Genomic DNA, 17,013 nt, shown 5'->3' with positions numbered 1-17,013 from the left:
TATTGTTAGAGTGAATGATATGTATATTGAATCCAAATCCCACAAATTCAAGCTTTTAGGAAAATTGGTAGTTCAACATTGTATCAAAGTTTTGTTTGGTGGGAGGTCCTGTGTTCGAACCTCACCACTGCATGTTTATTTGCTCAATTTATTATGCCCACATGTAAGCCCAAAAATGGAATCTACATGTGAGGTAGGATGTTAGAGTGCATGATATGCATATTGAACCCAAATCCTACAAGATTAAGCTTTTAGGAAAATTAGTAGTTCAACACATATACATTCTCCAAGTGAATAGGGTTAGTATAGAACCAACTAGGGCTATGAAGCTGCACATAACATAACAAAAAGGATGTAGAAAAGGAAAAGAAAGCATTATATATCTACAAATAAAGAAAGAAAACATTCCTATCCCACAACTCAAAAAGTGTCATTCACAGCAGCTATGTAACAATCAATAAACATCACCAATTGCAATGAAATTATCAAAATACCAGTACAATAATTATAACTTTTAAGTATTCAAAAAAGTAATCATACCCTTTCATCAGTTAGCAGGAGAGAGAGCTTCCTCAATTGGACTTCAAAATACACATGACTGAATGTGAACTGAGAAGAACCTGCTTCAGGAATTTTGAACCCTGTACCATGCCAGAAGTGGAAAACTTGACGTGAAAGCCATACATCCAAATTATCACATTGAACCACCGTTTTGACATGCACAGGCTCCATTGGGTTATTACAAATTTCAGCCTCTACATTTACTTGAAATAAATGGAAGAAAGGCCAAGAGTGGACACTCTTGTCCTCACATATCTGCAGCGAACCACTCATTTGTTCCAAACAAGACTTCACTTTTATATCACTGCCATTAATAATGAGTACATTATTTCTGCTCTGCAATGTAACTTCAATAAATTTACTATGCTCCCCTTCAACTATGGCAGACAAACTACTCAGGGGTCTCTCCTCTTGAATCGCAGATTCCCGAATTTTGCTAAATGATTCTCCACTGACCCACACAGGAATATGAAACGTTATGGCAATATTATCAGACTTCATATTTAGAATAGCATTCTGCTTCATGGTTTGTGATACAAAATAACTCGACATGCTCAGAGATGGAACAGAATATTTGGAAACAGAAACTGCAACATTTTTTCTTCGATCTAATGGAGCTTTGTCTTCAATCAGTGGATCCAGTGGACCGGAAGCTATAACATCTGAAGATGAATCCTGCATTGAAGGTTCAGCCAATTGTCCAGCATAATAATTGAAAAGGTCAATGACCTCAGCCCACTTGAACAAATGTAACCAAATATTAAGTGAAGCAAGAGCAAAATCAAGCTCATTTTCACCCTGATCTAATCTTGAGAAATGCATGTCAAGAACTGAGGAGTTGGGGGAAGCAGAGATACAATGTACTAACATGAGACAATTCGGCAATGAGTATAATGATAGAGAAGAGAAACAAATGTCCCACCTTAAAGGTATTTCATTTCTTAAAGAAGCAGAGAACACAAATTGCATATCAGCCTTAGCAACTGGTTCAAAAGAGATTGAGGGGTCTTTCAAGCAACAAAATTTTATAGACAGTGAATTCACAAAACATCTTGCTTCTGTGAACATCATGTTGGAGGCTTTTGATGGAACTGCCCTGCTTTCCCTTAGAGACCTCTTTGAGTGAAGAAACTGTAGCACATCAGATGTGAAACATTTAGATTCCTCATCAATTGAGGAGAACTGGAATATGACATCTATCAGTGCTTCAAATCCACTAAAAATGTAACCATCTGGCAGCAAAGACCCATAAAGGAAACATTAGTCCATGTAAGAAACAGAAAAAACAAACAAATGAAAAATATATTAAGCTCCAAGCAACCTATGAAACCATCCTACCTTCAGCAATAAGTTGACAGTTGCAGACCCTCACCATGACACACATGGGAGCAGGAGAGCATCCATTTAAGGTTTCACTTTCCCATGGTATTCTTACCCATACATCAACACTAAGTGGTGCAATAAAGGTGATATTTCCAGGTGCAGAATCTTGACCAAACATCAATAAATCATGGGCATCATCCTTGAACAGCAGCAGTGATAGGGATAAATCCCGTCCAAAGACATTTAAACTGCAACTTTTATCTGCAACTTCATGTGCTTGAACCAAACATTCAGGCGGGATGTCCCTCAGCACTTCTCCAGAACAGCTCTTATCCATGAAACTACAGTATAACTGTTGAATGTCAAGATTTAAAAATTGGCTGCCATTGCTTTTGACAGGTAAAATCAGAGTGGAGTCCACTATCTCAAGCTTAAATAAAAAGTCACTTTCAGGTTCTCTATTTATATGCTTGTGCTTTCCAAAAACAGGCTGCTTATTTGCATTTAAACCCCAATCAGGCAATGAGAAGTAACCAATTACAATGGCCAAATATTCAGGTGGTAGAATGCAGCATACATGTTGAATGCTGATGCTTAGTTCGGAATGAGAACCTATGGATTCAGCATTGCCCTTAGTCATGCGTATGTTTAGAATAGGAGAAAGATTTGGTAATGAGGGGCCCCATAGAAACTCATGAAAATTTTTGGTCCACCAAGATGAAGAGAGAATCAAACCTTCACTGGAACACAGTACATCCAAATAGTCTCCATGAATGGAAAGTGAAAATTTAGTTATAGGCATTGTAATACTCCCAACAATGCATTTGGAATCATGAAAATGTATTTTGGTTCCACCGAGATTCAAATGCAACAGAAATGAATTGGATTCCTTCAATGCTGGTGCATTATAAGATCTAGATCCCTTCTTCATACTGAATTTTGGCCTCTTGATATTTCTATCCCTCAAATTGAAATTTTTCCTCCACTCAGGTATTGCATAAAAAAGTGAACTCTCAAGGATACCAAGAGAACCAGAATTTTTAATTGTAACAAATGGAAAATTATTCAAAGGAATGCTTGCCCACTCAGAGGATCCAGTTTCAAAGTAGTTCGAGAATCCAAACCTTTGGAAACCAAAACTAGAAACAGGTACAGGATTTTGAACATCCACGATTGGGCTAACAAGGTTGTCACCAACAGAAGAAGTACCATAGCCAGATATTTTATCATAAAACCCAACCAGCAAACCAAATATATATGGATAGCAGTGAAGTTCAACATCATTCAAGAAAACTGTACATTTATGACGAACTAAGTCCACACTTCTAGAAGCTTCATAATGTAAAAGAAAGCATTCATCGATAGATGTCCCGCTGTCTCCACAATTATCAATCTTATTGCCAAGTCCAAATTGCTGGTCATGCTGATGTCCTGAACTAGTGTCAAGTAACTTATAAGATGAGCATAAATTATGGCTCTCTCTGTCACCTCCCAATGAATACGTGCTGATATTGAGTGCCTTCAACGAGACCATGCACTCCTCAAATTCAGTAAGACCATACCTGTGGTTTGCACAACATAAATTCACTTTGTAGGAAATAATGCAATCTCACTTATCTTATGTACCAACTCTAAAAGGCAAATTGATGGAAGACTTGTTAGCTGTTTGGACATTAGCATAAACATCATATAGTTCAAACTTACAATTCTTTTTTGTTAATTTAATACTACAGACAAAACAGATGAAAGATCCTTCACAAGAAAAAAAAGAACAATAATAATGGTGATGATGATGATGATGATGATGATGATAACACTAATAATAGTAGTAGCAGTAGCAATAATAATATAAAGATATATAAAAATTAGAGGAAGCAAAACATTGCCCAAAAAGACTCAAGACTTTCAAATGCCATTCCTATCCCTGGCCCAAATAATCCACATAATTGATAAAGGAGAATTCATAATCTGATATTGTTTTCTCATTGACATACATTTCGACCCAGGAAAAAAAACCTTTGCCTTTTTTCATGGAGCGTCACGTGTGACTATTACCCTATTTGCTTTTCTCTAGTAGTTACAAGAAAGAAGACACCATCTTTTGCTGATGTACTTTTCTCTTTTTTTCTTTCTATGGATTTTGCCTTTTCTGCCCCTCCAATAACCAACTATTCTGTTGATATTACTTTGAGCCTGATACCCTGCAAGCACCCCTCAACCATGAGTTTCAAGATTCCACTGGACCAGAGAGGTACAATATCTAACAATACAATCGCATTTTTGACTCCTTAAACCAACCACTCTATTACCCACAGAAATTAAAATCAATGGGATACCATGTTATCTGGAAACCTAAATGGATGTGAAAAAACACTCACAACCTTCCTTGAATCATCCTGTACCTATGCTAAAAGATTCTAACATTCTCTCCATCTAGATCACCAAAACCATGGCTAAAATAGCACACTTCCAGAGACTTGCCCCAGCCCTCCTGTGGAAGCTGCTAGAATATTATAGTCATGAGACCAGATATTTACTTGGGGCAAGGCCTTGAATCCCAGCTGAAGCAAACACAAAGTCATGCCATGGAGGCATTGGTTGATCACTGACTTACTGCTTGAAAGGAATACTGTTCATCTGGAGGATTAAGGGTTTAAAATGGACTTATCTGCAGATAGTGCAGCATGGTTAAAGTGCCTTATAGATGGAAACTCAAGAAGTTGTTTCTCAGTTGGATAGAGAGATTTTCATGCCCTTGTGACCTTTCCTTAGATGTTTATAAAGATTATTGTCCAAAGTTGAAAGAGAACCAGCTGAAAATCTTTGGTAAATTTTACAACAGTGGAGTAATCAACAGTAGCACAAATACAACCCCTAATTGGCTTTCTACCTAGATAAGAAGCTACTACTGGCATTAAAAATTCAGGCTCATTAGTTGTAAGAAGTCATTATAAGTTTATCACCAAGACACTCTTTAAGCTCATTCATATAATACGCTGTGAGACCATTTCTCCAATCTTTGAGGTTTCTATTGAGGCCAGACAATTTTGGATTCCATACTAATAGCTAATGAGTTGGTGGATGAAAAACTTTTGCATGGGAAAGGAGGGGGTTGGTCTTCAAGATCAATTTTGGAAAAGCAAAATGTAACTCCCCATAGAAGAAAGCCTTAGACTCCCCTTCCTTAAAGGAAAAACAACAAAACCCAACAGGTATGAGATTCCCAACAAAATCCATGAAAGTATACACTCCTCCCTTCGCCAACTTATTGGCATCCTAATTAGTTTATCTAGACTTAAAGAAAAGAGCAATCTAGTCCTCACCCAAATCCACAATTTGCCGCATTGAAAAAGTGTATCCCCAAGACCCACTGTGGCCCCTATTCACCCAAGATAGAATAATTGCCGAGTCCACTTCCACTATTACATTGGTGACACACAACCATCTTGTGAATTTGAGATCGTCAAATAAGGCAATATGTCAGTGTCAATTTCCACTCCCACCTCTTTAAAAAGGCTCAAAGGCTTCTTTGGGGACAGCTTTCTATTTTTTTTCTTTTGCCTAGAAACTGAAACCAAAGCTAAAACCCTAATTTCCAAAGAGCAATATTTGTATTTTAAAACTTTCATTAAACATGAAACAACTTACATAGGCCAAAGTAGAGCTTCTAGGAGAAGCAACATTTTTTTTACCTTCCACATTAAGCACTTTTTGACAATTAACCAAAAATGTTCAAAAGATTTTATCAAGCTTATAAAAGAACTTTTAGCTTTTTAACCACCAATCCAAATAGGGTTGAAAATTTTTGGCCCAATGATCTCCATGACATCCTTCAATACCAATATCACCCAAATTTCTCATAGAATATCCATAAAAAATTAAGCATCAGAAAACTAATAAGCAGAGAAACCCACTCAGCCCCTATATCCGCCACCATCTTAATTGGAAGGCATACCAAACTCCAATCCTTCCAATTGGTGCTAAGAACTCCTCAAAACTCTTCCATAACGACATCAAAAGATAAGTGATGAAGAAAATATTCCCATAATTGATGAGCTTGCTGAGAGGTGAGCTTCTAGCTTTGTCAAGTTCCTACTGAATTTTATCCACACTGAGATTTTCAGGTTATTGGGTTCTGTTGTGTTCTCTTTGTTTGTGATGTATCTAGGCTGTAGTTCTCTCTCTCTCCTGTTTTAGTTTCTTTGAAGGATTTCTCACTGTTCTAGATGCTTCTTCTCTATCAATAATATTCTGCTTCAAAAACCTTCAGTAGTTTTAGTTGCATTTACTAATTGGTTAAATGACATGACAATGAGGGCCAAGTTGTAACCTGATACACAAGCTGCTTTAAAAATAAAAATAAATTAAAAAACGAAACTAAACTTTTAGGCATTGTCTTGTCACATGCGATAAGTCTCCTACAGTCAACTTATGGTTTTTCCTCTCTAGAACCATATTTAGATATTGGTAAACACAATTTAAAAGGCCCACCAATTTTTATTAATGCCAGCTGATGATCCTAGATCACTGTCACATGTTACTTAGAACACTTCATGACACAAGAGAGACTGTAATCTAAGCTTCTTTACATACATGAACTCTTGCACCAACAACTTCTCCCCAAAGTATCTCTCCCCTTAACGTCTTTAATCACCTATCCAATACATTTCAAAATCCAACTCTATTACTGTTGAAAATTCGAAATTATCAGACCTTGAAGTCAAAGTCATCAAAAGACAGTATGGATCTAATCCACACCATATATCTTCCCTGTCTAATGAAACAGTTGGACTAGGAATCTTAACCCATATGTTGCATTAAAAACAATAACCAGATCTTTGAGCCTTTTGCTTTTCAGGATAACCACAATTTCAACTACCAAACCTTGCCTCCCTTTCCTTATCTGAAAGTGTCCTCTTCCCTTAAGCTCATATCTGCACCCATTTTTGGGCTTCTTTGCCAACTTCTTCCCTGAGCTCCTCCACAAATGACAACATCATCACATCTTTCAATTGATCAGATCATAGCCAGTAGTCAAGTAAATGTCAAAGATCTTTATTCATTCCCAAGAACATGGATTGTCCTCCTTCAAATCGAACTCGTAGGATAATATCCACCACAATAAACCTGTCCCTCTCAAGTTTGACCAACTCCACATGCCCAGGGGCACACCCTGGGCCCAAGGCCCACATAATCCCAAGCCATTCAGCTTGAACAAGGAAACACCTAGAAAATAAATGCTCTTTTACACCTAACAATTTTGGTTTACAGACCACAGGGTACTTTGGGCCAAGCAAGTTATATGGCTGCAGGTCAACCAAAAACTAAGCATTCTACTCCCCCCCTTCCCCCTCCCTCTCTTTTTTTTTCTCAGTTTAGGAGAAGTAAAGCAATTTTCATTAATAAAAGAATAATTTACAAGAAGAGAAGGATGCAGAGTTCAATATAAAAAAAGTTCAAAAGTAAACAGATTAAATTGCAAAATATATGATAATTTTTACAAGTAATATTATGGAATGATCATCCTGTATAATACACTTCCATCAAGTCACCAGACCCACCAAGACAAAAACAATGAAGTTCCAATGCAGAATATTACATGAAAGCATTTTCTTGTGTATGAGTGCATAGGCATTCAAACATGTAAATTCATAAGCACAAAATCAATGGTTCAAAACTTACCTAATATCCAATTCCCGCTGAGAAAGCATGAGGACAGAACTATTTGCTCCATCATTTTCAAGGTTAACATGGACGTTGACTGACTCTAAATTTGCAGAGATAGAGAAACAGAAATTGTTTGTGCTTGTAGTTCCATTTGACATGATATTAAGATAACCCAGAGAGTTCAGGCTTACAGGTTCTGACTTTGATTGCAGAATTTTAAAATGTGCAATCAATCCGATAACTGAACCGTATATCAACGGAGAAAAGTGTGCATGAAGGGACAACACACTGAAATAAACCTGGAACCAGTACAAAATTAAAAAAAACAGAACCATGATATAAGACACATCATTTTTTCTATCTTATGCATGTCCAGAATTCAAATAAAAGAAAATGAGCATTTTGTCACTAAAAGATTCAAAAAAACATATACATATATATTAATGGGCAAAATTGTGCACAAAGTGAAAACACACTGAAATAAACCTGCAACCAACACATCTAAGAACAATAGAAACATGAACTAATGCACATTATTTATTCTATCTTATTCATGTAAAAAATTTGAAACAATAAAAAAAAATGAAGACTTTATTGCTAAAAATTCATGTACATGTGTTGTCATTGTGTGTATCATCCATAGATAATTCTGAAATCTTGTTCAATTCAAAGGGATCTTACCTCCAAACAATCTGACAGCAAATTCTCTCTCTCCAACCTCCTCCCTCTCTTTACCATACAAAGCAAGTAAAAATTCAACTCTTAAGAACTGAAGCTAAGATTGAATTGGAGGAGAGAATCAACTGAAGGAAACAAATTAACACGTGTTGTTTGGTTCTGGGTTAAATAAAATTATGGAGTATCTCAAGGTAGGAGAAGGTTATGGAGGTTTGGCCTATAAAATTTTGGAGTGTCCATAGGAAGCCAGGGTGCTTTCCTTCTGGGTTGCTTCTTTGTAGGAAAACTGGGATGGGCATGGAGGTTTGACCCATGGATTCACCACATTGTTAAGCGTTCTATAAGCCTAGGTTGCTCTTGAAGAGTTTGTTGGGGATTTCTGCCTTTGAACACTCATCTGCTCCAACTTTTGTAGGGTCTTACTTTTACTAGGCTCTTAGGTGTAGCTTTTGTTCAGAGCTTGTGGATGGGTGCTTGTTGTCAAGAGTGCACTCTAATTTTTCCTTTTGATTTTGGTTTATGTAAGGGTGCATGATATAAATTGCGAGTACAAATCCTACAAGCTTAAACTTTTAGGAAAACTGGTTGTCTAATGTGGTATTAGAGCCTTGTTTGGGAGGTCATATGTTCAAATTTTATTGTATAGATATTTGCTCAATTTATTAAACCCAAGAGAGACTACTTTATTTCCTCAATTTATTAGAGCCCACATGTAAGCCAAAGGAGGCATGTGAGGAATGACATTAGAGTGCATGATATACATTGTCAGTCCAAATTTTACAAGCTTAAGCTTTTAGAAAAATTAGTTTTTCAATAGTTTCAAATGACCTCTAATCTTTTCACCTTTTTATCTTTATCTAATATGTAGTTTTTCAAAAAACAGCAAAAAAAAAAAAAAGAACTACCTAATATAAATACATCAAACAGGTCCATTAGTGCAGCAAACCTACTACCATCTAGAAGACAAGATTATTCCAAAAATCCAATATGTCAAATGGAAAGGGATGAGGTCCCTACAAGTCCCCACACAAAACAAACAGAAAGACAAGATGAGACAGGAAGATTTTATAAGTGATTGACACAGGTTTTGTATTCTCTATCCACTAACACAGGATATATAAACTTTCAGGTATGATGGTGCACTATAACACATCCAAACAAATAAGTCAACACCACATCACAATAGAAAAGCTATCCCACATCAATTATTACACACAATTTTCTATCTTGTTGTAAGAACCTCCTTTTCCCAATTTCCTCTGTAATGTAATGTTAAAAGATTTAAAATAGAATCTGGTCTGAGCCAGCATACACTAAAGGAAATTGCAATATTTTGAGCAAGTTAGCTTGTGAATCTTAAGTTTAGCCTGTTTAACCTTGACCAAAAGATAAAAAACTTGGTTCCATGATTTGTTAATCCAGGGCCACACCCAGGGTCAACGAGAATAAAAACCCAACTAATCTTTCAGTTGTTGATTATCACTAAGTAAACCACTCTTCAGATGATAGACCAAATGGAGGACTAGGGATAAGCAAAAGTACTTCTTTTAACCTGGTCAAATTTTTTATATAACTTAGTCATAAATGCCTACAGTTTACTCTAAATGGACAAGGAAAATGGCAATCTTTTTACTGCTGAATAGTAGAACTGCTGACACAGTCAACAATTAAAAGAAATCAAAAGCCTGACACTCAGGAAAAAGTTCAATCAAGTCATTGCATCATAGGTATAGCCTGGAACAGAAAGTTCAGCAGATGTAATTAATAATGCAAACATATAGAAAAACATGTATTTGAAGAGTATACAAAGTGCAAGTTCTGCATTACTGATTTCATAATGCAGAGAAGAAAAAGAAATTTGATGGAGGGATGGAAAGTGCTTGTACCAAAGTGGGGATGTTACAACAATATCAACACAATGGTCCGCACGTAAACCAGCAGTCCAAGCTTTTCAATTCCATGAATGCAAAATCAAAATTCAATAAACAGCCTTCTGAAGTTAAGTCCATTCAACCCAATAAAAATAATAAAAATAACAGTTTGTGTATTTCATGATAAGGAGTAACAGCTCTACAAATGAAAAAATAAGCAACAAGTAAACAACTATAATCCACTATATCAAACCATCTAATTAACAACAGAATAGGGACATATGTTCATAAAAGGTATCATTACCTCCAACTGTTTTAATATCAATTCATCTGGAATGATGCAGGATGCCAGGGTAACAGTGGCAGAAAATTTCTCAAGAACTGAGATTGCTTGCAGAGAGGAAGGCATCAATATCTTCACCTGCACAATATCAATTTCTAGTCTCATTTATCCAAAAGAAAAAATGGCACATCAAAGTTAATTAAAAAAAAAAAGGGAAACCTGACCTCAAAATCATTTAGTTTGATCTCAAAGTGATCATAAAGATCATGAAGTTGGACACCCATAGGAATACTGATGGTGGAAATTGAACTTAGGAAACCTTTTAGGTTATATGATTGATCTTCATTATTTGAAGCCAAAGAACTCAGATCATGCTTGGATGTAAAAAAAAGAGATCCTGATTCCAATACCTGCTCAATATAGTAGTTCAAAATAAAGGATATGTAAGTGGACAGACTTGATCAATCAAAACAGTAACATTGGAGCTGTTTTAACCCCTTTCTATAGGAATATAATATTTCTTAAATGATAGAGAAGAAAAAAAAAAGAAAAAGCAATTACATGAAAGATGAACTATCTGTCAAAGTAACATCAAAAGAAAATAATAAAATAAGAACCAAAGCAACCCCAAAAAATGAGAGACTAACTGAAGATGTGAGTCTGCATCACCATAGATAAGATCCTATATCCATAGGTTTTTTAATTCCTTGCAAGGTAAAAAATAAGAAGGGCCTGCAGCTGATGAAAGAAGATGATAGACATGATGGTATTTAGAAGATCTAAACTATTTGATGAGATATACACACAAACATAATGGTAAATGCCAAACTTGATACCAATCACTAACATTAATTGTCTAATAAGATCAATTAAGCTTATAGATCAGGTGAAGTGAATAATTAATTCAAAAAATCATGCCAGTTACACTCACAAAACAACACTCTTAAGTAGTTGATATATTAGACCCTTGTCCATACCCATCTTTTAAATATGAAGCAGTCAGGCCCAGAAAGTAAGGTGTGTTTTCCCATTGTAGACTTCCCCTACATTTTATACATATGTATGTATGTATGCTTTATCCAATCAGGAACAACAATTCATTGAGATTAATTGAAGTATTAAGAAGGGTGACAAATCCATCCAAAACTTACAAGAACTGATCAAAACAAAAAGGAGATCATGAACAGCTCCAAAGCAAAAAGAAAACAAGATGTACAGCTTACATGTGTCAGAAAAAGGTATAACTTGAGATTTAAAAAAAAAAAAAAATCCCTTAAGAAGGACACAGACTAGCTCATTGGTCCTAGCTAGGATAATCGATCAGCCACATGAATTGCTAGATGAGGAGTCCAATAAAAGTAGTCTAAAGAACTAGCAATATTTACGATTTGCTGCAACCATACATCATAGTGCATCAGGCCCCTTTCATTTTTGTGGAGCCTATGAAATAACAACTGCCTAATGGCCCTCTCTACCTAGATATTTCAGAGACCCAAAGCCCTAGCTTAGTCTCTGTGTGTGTGTGTGTGTGCACGCACGTGCACATGCAGGTCACACAAGAAACAGGAGAAGTTCCCCTCCCATCAACATAGTAACTAGAAAGTTATAGACATCATTTACAAATTGCAAGGAAATGCAAAGTAATGAATGTGCAATGTATTCCTTGATAAAGCCTCTAAGAGGTTGAACTGGAGATTTAAGTCAAATCCAGCCTTAATCAGGGTTGGGTTTCAGGGTGGAAGACTATAAGCACAGGGGAGAATAGCCCCTATTGTCTAGCCCACTTTTTCTTATGGACAAATAACAGAAACTTTAAAACAAAATGATTCTTTAGCCTTTTTTTATCTGTCAGTTTCTTTGCCTAGTAAGCATTTTAGGTGCATGAAGATCTACTAAATATTCTTGGCATTTCTTCAATATTTCTCTAATAATGCATTTTAATAAGGGTGCCTCAATTTCTCCCCTCTCTATAGAGGAATCAATCTCTTATAATGGGATAGAAAATTCACAACATAATGCTTATTCCCTTTTTGCTTTCTCTTCATTGTATATTATACATTAGGTATGTTATTTGTGAATACTATAAACCAGAATCAGATACAAGGAGCTGCAATTCTACAAAGCATTATATTGCAACTAACTTAAGTCAATCAGACATGTACTTTCCTCCATTCAGCTCTATCACAAACCACATCAAATAATTGTCATACATCGTCATGCTTTTTTATTACCTAATCCAACATTATTTTTGCCCTTCTTCTAAGTCCTCTGTGTCTCCTCTTTGCTGCACAACCAAACATTTAAGATTTCTCCCTCTTGTCTAAGGCTTGATGCAAACTCCAGACTTCTTCATAAATTATAAAACAACCACAGGCTTTTCCTATCAATCCCAATATTTGAAATATTTTATGCATACACACACACACACACACACACACATATGCCATAAGGAAATTTGTTTTCCTACTATCTAAAACTTAACATCAACTGCTTTAATGGTAGATCATCCTGGCATAAGAACCAAACTGATATGCCTGACACTGTAATTTAACATTATCAGGAATTTTCCTCATCCATTGATTAAACATATTTGTCAACTAAACTACATTATCATCAGCCGTACACTTCAAAGCCTCAGTGGAATTTTTTCAGCTCCTTATTGCTTTTACCATCTTTATTATAATTACAGCTTCATTCACCATTGTTACTTTAATTTTCTGAGGATAAAAAAAAAAACCCTCCAGGTCCTATACTCAGTGCAGTTACTAAGTTCTCCAAATTGAAATTAGTTTGCATGGAGGCACAAACACAAGCAGTATTTTTAAAGAAAGAAATTGCACCTCACTATTCCTATTACAGTTATCAATGCCTGGTAAACATATATACTATAATGCACATATGTAGAAGTGAAACATGGACAAATTTAAATATTAGTATTAATAAAAATAATTTTAATTACATTTTTATTGGTGCATTCAGTAATCAACCAATGAGAAAATGCAATACCATTCTTGAAAAAACCTTTTGGGTCAACAAATAATAAAGCAATTACCATACTACATGGCTCCAAATCTGCATTTGTCCAAGGAAGACTGATGATGATATTGTTGAAACTAACATCCCATGACACTTTCTTATGACTTGATAGAATGTATCTGCAATAAAATAAGTAAAATAAATCATATATATGCAAGTGTTGAGTAAAGTGATGCAACATCTCAAGTAGCAACAAGAAAACTCACTCAGCTTTTGATAATAGTCGAGATTTGACATTTTCAATCCCATTGAGTGACAAGAGAACCTACAGAAGGACATGCCCGGTTATGCCATGCCTTATTCTCAGAATTACATTTTTAATGGAAAATATCAAATCATAGGAAGACAGTTCTTCTAAAGGTTTCAGTTGCATTTGAAATTGAAAGCAATAGAAATACAATAAAAATTGAGCCATAAAAATAATATAAAATAGTAAGCAGATGCACATATCGTAAGCAAAATCTCACAACATTAATCCTTCATCAAAGGAAATAATTGGTGGTTGAAAATCATAAATATTTTGAAGTTTAATCCATTCTCTACAGAACAAGCAGAATGTCAAAGAAATTAAAAATTCTCCAGGGCTTTCAGAAACCCAATTTAAAATGTATTGGAACTTCAATATATGAAGCTAAGTACAAGATCATTTAAGAAACAATGACTTTCCAGAAGGAAGAGTTATTTGAGTTGTCTCAAATTATTGGTTAGAACCACCATTTCATTCCATTGATCAAAAAATAGTGCACATAGATATATGTTTTTGTTTTTTGATAAGTAAAAATAGTACGCATAGATATGATAGTGTCCCATAGTCAAACACCCAATTTACGATTGTCCTAACTACTAATTTGCAGCCATTCTAGTCAATAGTTGACTCTTACAATTGTCCTAATATGTATAGTAATTGACTAATTCTACATACTAATATACACCAAATATAACTCATTTAGAACTAATCAGGCCCTAAGATTAAGAGATTTTATTGATCTCCTACACTACCCCTCAAGTTGGCTCGAAGATATTAGGTGTAAATGTTCGGATACACCTATAGAATAGAATCATAAGCTGAGGATACTTAGACAGAGTACCAATTGAGAAAAGGAGTCCCAATTGATAAAAGGAAGTCAATTAATAAACTTAGACACTCCTTTAGTGAATACATCAGCCAACTATAGTTTAAATAAAACAAAATGAGTGTAAATGAGATTACTATCAATCTTTTCCTTGTTGAGGAAGATACAACAAAGAAGAGATAGAAACTTTAGAGTCTCACCTAGAAGAAAATCAATGACGTCTCACCATTGAGGATTGTAACACTTGCAATAAGAAAACATAATATTATTAACATCAATCAAATTCATTAGTTCGATTTACATCGATTAGCCTTATTTATAGGTATATCAAAGAAATCAAAAGTCTACTAAGATTCTAATTGTCTTATAACCTAAATAGCTAATCTAAATTTGTCTTCAACAAATACTAATCCTACTTTAATTCCGACTAATACTAATTCTAATTTAATTCCAACTAATATTAATTCTACTTAAAGTTTAATTATGTCTCTCCTTCCCTTTCTTGAATATACTTTAAAAGGCTTTCCCCCATCAAGTGTTGAGGTTCAAACACTTGACCCCCCACCAAGCAAGACTCTAATACTATGTTGAACAACCAATTTTCCTAATAGCTTAAGCTTGTCGCATTTGAGCCTATAATGTATAACATGCACTCTAACACCCTCCCTCATGTGTAGCCTCTATTTTTTGGGTTTACACATGAACTTAATAAATTGGGTAAATAAACATATTGGGGTGAGGTTCGAACACTTGACCCTCCACTAAACAACGCTCTGATACCATGTTGAACTACCAATTTTTCTAAAAGCTTAAGCTTATAGGATGTGGGCCCACATTGTATATCATACACTTTAACAAACTCACAACATTAACAACATATTCAATGTATAGCCTTGTATGAGATAGGTTTATCAACTTGCCAACAAGCCTTTGATATCTTCTTTTATCAATTGGTACTCCGCCCAAGTTTATTCTCAACTTATGATTGGAATCTATAGGTGTACCAGAAGGTTCACACCCTAACATTCCAATTTCTTCTAGAAGATCAAGAATGTACTTTCTTTGAAACACATATATTCCCCCTTTCGATTGTATGCCAAGAAAATATCTAAGACTTGCCAAGTTTTTAATTTCGAATTCCTTGGCTAATTTATCTTTCAAATCCTCTATTTCCTCAAAATCATACCCAATGACCATCATGTCATCAACATACACAACAAGAATAGTCATTCTTTTTTCTAGTGACCGTTTGATGAGCAAAACTTTCAAACCAAGCCCTTGGGATTATTTCAAGCCATATAATGATTTTTTTCAGCTTACACACCATCTCATCTAAAACTGCCCCTTGAATCCAAGAGGTACATCCACGAAGACTTCTTCTTCCAAGTTCCCATAAAGAAAAACATTTTTTACATCAAATTGTTGAATCTTACTTTATACTTCTCTATAGAGTCACCAGCCTTGTACTTAATAGTAAACACCCACTTACATCTAACCAAACATTTTCCTTTAGGCTGATCAACTATATCCCACATATAATTCTTGTACAAGCCTTCATTTCTTCATCTATTGCCTCCTTCCACTTAGGATCAACAAGTGCTTCTTGCATATTTTTTGGGACTGAACTCGAATTCAAGTTTGTAGTAAAGGCCTTATAGTTAGTTGTTGTTCATCCTATGATAAGACAAGAAATTCAAGAACGGATGTTATGTACAATTTGTAGCACCTTCTCTGATGGCTATATGAATGTCCAAACCAGTATCAACCACTTGGACAACATTGACAGGAATTAAAATTGTAGAATCAGGAGGATTAGGAGACATGATGCCTTCTTCTAAGGTAAACGACTTATCATACCTAGGAGCATTTCGACCTTATTCCAACCTAGTTATAAAAGATCTTCCTAAGTAACAAAAAACTCTAAATCTTGAGACTTCCCTTGATTTGGTTGCTCAGAATTTTCATATATCTTTTAAATTCCATTTCTCTCACCCACCAAAGTAGCATTAGAAGAAGGTACAGAGCAGTCTTGGAACTGATCTTCCACTTTCAATTTCTCCCCATGAATATTAGTATTTTTATAACAAGGCTGGTTCCCAAAGAAGTTAAAATTCATTACTTCATATTTCTTTCGAGATGGAGGATGGTAGCATTTATAACCCCTTTGAGTGGAAGAGTAGCCTAAGAAGATATATTTGGTAAGTCTAGGGTCAAGTTTAGATATGTCTTTACTTGGGATATGAACAAAAACAATGAAACCAAAAACTTTGGAGAGAGAGACCTAAGCCATGGTATATGTGAAAAATAATTTTTCAAGGTTTCAATAGAGGTTTTGAAGTCAAGGGCTTTTGAAGGCATCCACTGTAAGGATAGCATCCCCTAAAATGTTATTGGAGCATTTCTTGCAAATATAAGTGCCTAAGCTACTTCAAGTAGATGCCTCTTCTTTTGTTCAACCACCCCATTTTGTCGAGGGTATCCACAAACACAGTAGATTGGTCTATAATGTCATTTTAAGTGA

The 17,013-nt window shown here is 35.2% G+C and overlaps 1 protein-coding gene across 1 annotated transcript in view; it reads right to left on the bottom strand.

Moving 5' to 3' along the window:
- Positions 1-17,013, bottom strand: part of LOC100245550 (uncharacterized) — a 151,363-nt gene that overhangs the window by 18,249 nt on the left and 116,101 nt on the right. Inside the window, exons 19-25 of the mRNA XM_010662888.3 lie at positions 13,626-13,684; positions 13,436-13,538; positions 10,608-10,793; positions 10,405-10,521; positions 7,567-7,850; positions 1,900-3,446; positions 541-1,793 (exon numbers count right to left, since the gene is read on the bottom strand). Coding sequence (XP_010661190.1) covers positions 541-1,793; positions 1,900-3,446; positions 7,567-7,850; positions 10,405-10,521; positions 10,608-10,793; positions 13,436-13,538; positions 13,626-13,684 — 3,549 coding nt within the window. The remainder of the gene's footprint in view (positions 1-540; positions 1,794-1,899; positions 3,447-7,566; positions 7,851-10,404; positions 10,522-10,607; positions 10,794-13,435; positions 13,539-13,625; positions 13,685-17,013) is intronic.

This window comes from Vitis vinifera, chromosome 15 (genome assembly GCF_030704535.1).
Source record: "Vitis vinifera cultivar Pinot Noir 40024 chromosome 15, ASM3070453v1".
NCBI lineage: Eukaryota > Viridiplantae > Streptophyta > Magnoliopsida > Vitales > Vitaceae > Vitis > Vitis vinifera.
Note: the sequence above shows the minus strand (reverse complement) of the source record. Positions and strands in the feature narration are given on the sequence as shown.